Consider the following 6,569-nt stretch of genomic DNA (forward strand, 5'->3'; position numbering starts at 1 on the left):
CTGTATACTCTTTGGTGTGTGCATGCTATTTCATAGACGAATAATTTCAATACTTGTGAAATTGTTGCAAATTGTGGAGATTTTACATAAAATATGCATTAATGTTAACTGAAATATCAAAGATAAATTTTGTTATAATTAATTTAACTTTTCACTTTCTTATTTGTTCAACTATGGACATTTTCCTCGGTTAATTCATCCATCTTTGTATTGTACACATGTTCAACATATAGAGAATATTTACGATAATTCATTCAGAATAATAGTGGATTTCATTTTTTAAAAAACTATTCTTGAATTAGGGTTTTGCTCACGCACTTTTTTTTTATTTTCAAAGCAAGGAGAAAAAAAAGGTTGATAGCCAACAAATATTTAATTTGGCTTAAGGTTTAATGATACTGTGACAAGAGAGATAACTCGCGCTGGGATAAATGAGTTTTATTCTTTTTTAAAATTGTCAAGTTAACAAGTCTTTCTCGTCAATTTTGCCCTGTAAGGTATGCTGATGTGGTGTGTATTTTAATTATAATATTTACATGCACTGAATATGATAGCCTTCATTTCTAATTAAAACCGTGGTTGTTTATCAATACTTTAACGCCGCCAATTAAGCCACCTGTATAGATTTTTTGAGCAATGACTCTTTCATCAATTAAACATACATTGACGTACATATCAATAATACAATATTGATCATACTTTTAAAAACCTAATCATATGGTTATTTATATAGGCATAAATATGAACCATAGCATGTCTTTCTTTCTTTATTAGTATGAGAATTAACGTTGCAGCTTTTGAAAAAAAAAATACATAACATGCTATGCGGGTTATGTATTTTTCTGCAATATTAAGGTTCATAAACCCTATGCTCACTCATATAAAATGTTTCTTTAACTCTTATGATTTTTCAAAAGAAATGTATTTGTTAAGTCAAATACAAGCAATTATAGCAAAATTGGACAAAAAAGACACCTCGACTTGACAAATTTTTAAAGGAATAATAGATATTTATTTTAAGAGCTATCTCTCTTATCAGAGTATCGATGAACTTTAATTCCTATTCTAACAAACAAAGAACGCATTTTATTGTTTAAATTATATTGCTTTTGGAAAATCATATGTGTAAAAGAAAAATTCGTATGAGAGGTCAGAGGGATGATGAACCGTAACATTAAAGCACAACTATCTTAAAAACATAACATGAAATGTTCTTATATAATTTTAATGGAAAGAAATGTATATACATCCATATAAGAAATATGTTTCGCATAAACATCATGGAATTCTATTTAGAAATTCTATTTGACTTGTGAGTCAGTACTGTGATATGGCATAAATCTTTTTCTAAGATGTAAAAATACTTTATGATATCGTTTCACATGTTCAAACATTTTAAGTGCAGGAAACAATGTTGTTAAACTTCTCTCGTGTTTTACAACGGGAATGATTTGATCTAATATCAAAATGAGTTGGAATTACATTCTTCAAAAAAAGTTGCAATTATTTAACAATAATAAGAGTTAATATCTGCTGATAGGAAGATATGAAAGAAATAAGCAATAAACACGGCTTTTACTTTTGGGTTTTAATTTTCCCTGTGTATAGTATATTTCTGTGATGATTAAGATATATGTATTCAGTTTGACACCTCACAGTGCATATTTCGTTGTTTCATTTGGACTCCTCTTTCTCTAAGTCGCACAACTCAACTTGAAAAGCTGTTGGGTCAGATGATGTTGGGGTACTAGAAAGATAAAAAAGCATCTTTAGTGGTAGAGAAGTGGAAAAAATAGAATCGAGGAGATACATGTACTTTAATATTATCAGTTAAACTACTGCATCTACAGATTATTCATATCATTTAAAATGATCAAATTATATTTTTTTGGGGGGGGGGGCTGCAAAATACATCTTATAATATCAAAATTGAAACAATAAAAATTTGACATATATAATGATCTAGAAATGAAAATAATTAACCTGGTCAGGTTTCGTAGTGCACGGTTGACATACATAATGTCAAACCCGTCCCTAAATGAAAACGTCTTCGCTGAAGTTTGGCAATGAATTAGTCTGTACCCTATGTGTGAAAAAATAATAATAAAATTAGCATTCTCTTATACTAATTAATATGAAATAAAGCTCTTTTTTTCTCTGTGTTTGTGCTTCTTTTTATTAATCTATTTTTAGTATTTTTTTTATTTTATTTTATTTATTTTATTTTTCTTTAGTAAAATATTAATCAAAATAATGAATTTCAGCTCTGCGATTGATTGATTTATTTATTTTTGTTTTTTGTTTCTTTGGTTTTTTTTTTCCTCCAATGCATGTTAAGTATATACCATAAACTCAAACAGATCAAATGAAATAGTAATAGGAATCTTTGAAAGCAAACCAAGCAGTGGATTGATAATATCACAGTTTTCCGCAGGGAATGTTAAAGAGGCAATTTTAACACTACGCATGTGACAGGAGTGTTCTTTGGAAGAACAACACACATGCTACACAACGTGTTTGTTTATCAATCGGTTCCAGCTAAATGGTGAATAAATTCCCCCACCCTCAAGTAATAATAAGTAAACCTACCAGACTTTCTACAGCATTGAGCCTTTTGGCCCGCAAGTCCACCTTGCAGGTGAAATTCTTCACCACAGTTGAATTCTCCAGAGGCACCTATGGTACACGTAAACAAACATGTTTTTTATTACAGTGTATTTCAATTTGTTTACTTCCTTTTTTCTGTAGATCTTTAAGGTGGTAACATAATTCTAAAGAAATAATATTCATAATGGAAAAATAGAAATTAACTGCGTGAAATTCAATAATGCCGTTTTTTCTAGAATTTTGATTTAATTTGCTGTGCGGCATTAAAATTGTAGTTGATGTAAAATCTCAAAAGTTGGTACCATCATAATTTGAAGATAATTAAAAATAACCACCAGAAAAAGGTTTTTTCTATCATTCGATAAAACTCTTATTTAGGCAGTTTCTTTGTAAACTAATACCTATGATAAGATATATGATCATATTTTATTAATAACCCGCGTATTTTTTAAATTTACGAGTATTTATTTATTTTCCGTACAAACCCTTCCTGCTATACGTCAAACTCATAAACATTAAGCAAACAAAACAAACAATACTACAATCACAGGGCCCCGTTAACATACAGTGCTTGATTTTTTTCGTGATCTTTATATATATATATATATATATATATATATATATATATATATATATATATATATATATATATATATATATATATATATATATATATACTAGAATTTTCGAGAATTGGTCCCGGAAAATTAGGCAAAACATCTCGAAAATTATCAAAGCATAGACAATCTAACATACATGTACTGCATATATACGGATAATAACTTCTTGTGCTGAGTGAAATTCCAATATTTCAGCGTTTTTTTTTTCTGGTTCGAAATGGTACAATATAGATGGACCCGACAGAAGGTAGATTCAACAAAAACTACCATAATCTTTTATACTCCAAGAATGACATTATAATTAGATCAACGTCATGACGTATTTTCAAAAAAAAAATTATTAGATATTGCAGTCACTCTTTTATGTGGATTACAATCATTACGAGCTTTATAAAAGTTTTGTGTCTAAAGTTCAACTTTTGCATTACAGTGATTATAAATCGATTAATCGAGATCACGGTACATAACCTAATGAAGATAATTATCATATTAATAAAGCATCTTTATTTAATTTTTTATGTTAATTGCTACATTACTAAAACATAAAAGACATGGCAGTATCAAAATTTTTTACAATAATCTGTTTTACATTTGTAGTTCCAATATCGAGCTTAAACAATTAGTTTAATTCTATCAAACCACTAAAAATGAAAATATTGAGAATTATCCGATTTGAGTTCGATTCTAACCCTTGTATCCTCCACCTGCCACATCCACCTCTGTTTCAATGAATTCATTTTTAATTTTTTTTTTTAAACAAAATTGAAATACTTATAAACTGACTTATTTCTCTGCATTCCTCGTTAACATGCCCCGTCATAAAACAGTAGTGAACGGCTTCATTTTGCCATGGGTCCTTACGGAATCCAAAATTCTGCTGATCAGGTTGGCAAAGCCGTCTGAAATCGACCAAAGCGCCATCATTCCAAGCAATCATAAGGAATATCACCAAAAGTGTGACGCCTGTTTCTGTAGTGATCTGCTCAAAATTACATTTAAGAAATACACTGTAGCTACATATTTTCCGTGAAAAGATGCGTGAATATATCATCATCACTGGAACTTGGGGGGGGGGGGGCACTACCAAATTCAAAAATTCCTTGACAAGCAAAAAGAAAAAAAAAAAAAAAAAAAAAAAGGTTATCAAATTTTATTATTGAGGGGGCAGAAGCATATAGTAGCTTTGTTTTTTATAGTATTCTATATATCGGCAAAATTTTTGGGGGCACGTCTCTCCCCCCCCCCCCTCTCCGGTTCCTACTGCTATGTGATGAAAGAAAACTTGCATTCTTTATGTTTCAGACAGCTAGGCCTTTACATGTATCAGTGTTCTCTCTTTTTACTATATTGTTAATTTTGAATTTATAACGAATGAATTTACAGTTTACATCTTAAACACTTACACTTCATATTCAATAACGTCTAATAAATTCAAAATCTATACAATATGGCACTTTGTTATAACTTTCATGCAGATTTCACAATAAGGTCAGTATAAACAGGGTCTTGAAACAATCCAAGCCAAAACTGGTACATGTATAGAGTTTAATTCAAAACAAGTTTTTGCTTAGATTGTTTCACGACCCTCTGGGTCAGTATGATTTCAAATTTTTAAAAGAAAGCACCCGAAGTGAGATTATTCGTTATATATATTTTATGTGAAGCAATTATAGTGGATAAAGAAATAGAATTAGTTTTTAGATAATAATTTTCTTCTTTCAAATTTGGAATAATATACATGTATATATATACTTTTCCTCAAGATACCTAAACTTAACTTTTTTGGAAGCAGAAATAGATATAAATGTAATATAATAATTATTATTATTATTAAGTATTTTTCCTTTTATTGTACTTATAATTTTTTTTAAAATGTTCTAATCTAGCTGCTTCATGAATTAATCTTAAAAATATATATTTATTCACTTTTTTAAAAAGTAATACTGGATGATATAAAAAAAAAAATTACCTTCATCTTCAACACTTCTCGCCTTGAAGCAGCTTCTATGAATGAATTTTGTATCTTTGCTTGAATTTCAAATGGCTCCTTATCTGATCTCAAATTGTATAAATGTAGACTCTAGTATCCACCCACTGAGAAACACAGCGATCTGATTGGCTGACTGTCCGTACGGATGTCGTGATATGACATCTTTACTATATCATCGTCACTTTTTCCAATGCCGATGTATTTTTAGATTTATCAATAAATTTGACATGTTTTTTTTGTTTGTGTGTCAGTAGATCGAATTAAAGGAATCCTTATAATGCCTGAAATCTGTGTACTTCAATGTAAGAGTGCAAAATTATTTCTTCTACATAAGTTCGATCTTGTGCAACTCTTTGTTTGATTGATTTGGTTTCCTCTAATTAATGACCCCAGCTACAGCATTTACGAAAGATCAGACCTTGTTTCGTGATGCTGATGATGAGAACGCGGAAAAGTTGTGTGTGTGTGGGGGGGGGGGGGGGGGGAGGATATTTCGATCTGTGTATTAAATCATGTATATATTGAGGGAGAGTGAGAATTATATGAGAAGACCTGTCATTTTCTTTTTCAAATGTTAATTTACATCTTAACGGCGATTTCTTAAATTGATTGGTATATGAAATACCCTAGTAAGATGTATCTGTGCATGCTTATTAGGCGATCGTATTTCACTTTAAGGATAAATTTTAAGTGATATGATGCATCTAGAAAACGAAGTGTCAGTGACGTTTATACGTATGCGTACTTTAAGATTAACTGGGATGTAATCTTTCAAGATATCCTTGGAGTTCTTGTATCACGTCCCTCATCTAAATTATAGCATCAACTGAGAGTTTTAAAAGTACAAATCACCATTGGGGCAGAAATCGGGCGTGAAATTATCATTTCTGTCAGTTATGCAACATACATCTAAATCCTTTTTTTTTATTCTGTAATTATTCAGCAATCCAATTTGCACTTTTAAGAATTCCTCGTGCGATTTTTGTAAGAAATGTAGATATTCATTCCATTGAATATTGATAATACCTCCTATATACTGGTCCAAATTTCCCCAATACTGTGAATTAATGAAATTTTATAAATCGTGTTTTCTTTGGAAAAGGATATGGGTGAACAAGGCGCGCAGAATGCCTAAAGCTTCAGATATATGAAAAATCATAATCATTTTGTGAATATAGTATTTAGAGTAAAGTTCTCATTATCGAAATTAATGAAATTATGATTTAAAAAATTTTCTGAGGAAAATTCTATCGGCAAAAATTATTCTGTCATTAAAAAAATAATGTGGTATTCGTGGGATTCGAACCCTAGCAATAAAAATCCTGAGTATCTTTTCCTTTAAGACTAACACG

The 6,569-nt window shown here is 30.1% G+C and overlaps 1 protein-coding gene across 1 annotated transcript; it reads right to left on the reverse strand.

Annotated features, from left to right (window-relative positions):
- Positions 1-1,209: 1,209 nt before the first annotated feature.
- Positions 1,210-5,249, reverse strand: LOC133188303 (uncharacterized). The gene is made up of 5 exons (XM_061323713.1): positions 5,197-5,249; positions 4,011-4,206; positions 2,590-2,676; positions 1,984-2,083; positions 1,210-1,747 (listed from the first exon to the last, which is right to left on the reverse strand). Exons 1-5 carry the CDS (start codon positions 5,200-5,202, stop codon positions 1,675-1,677), a joined length of 462 nt encoding a protein of 153 aa, XP_061179697.1. The 5' UTR covers positions 5,203-5,249; the 3' UTR covers positions 1,210-1,674.
- Between the last annotated feature and the right edge of the window lie 1,320 nt (positions 5,250-6,569).

This window comes from Saccostrea echinata, unplaced genomic scaffold, assembly GCF_033153115.1.
Source record: "Saccostrea echinata isolate AGI-Se365-2 ecotype Australia unplaced genomic scaffold, CSIRO_AGI_Sech_v1 ptg000001l, whole genome shotgun sequence".
NCBI classification, from domain to species: Eukaryota; Metazoa; Mollusca; class Bivalvia; order Ostreida; family Ostreidae; genus Saccostrea; species Saccostrea echinata.

Bases quoted from the DNA above. Each gene is read 5' to 3' on its own strand.
- LOC133188303 (XM_061323713.1), bottom strand. The intron at 2,084-2,589 runs GTAGGTTTACTT...TTTCACACATAG, and splicing joins TCAATGCTGTAGAAAGTCTG to GGTACAGACTAATTCATTGC. The intron at 1,748-1,983 runs GTTAATTATTTT...TTATCTTTCTAG, and splicing joins GCACTACGAAACCTGACCAG to TACCCCAACATCATCTGACC.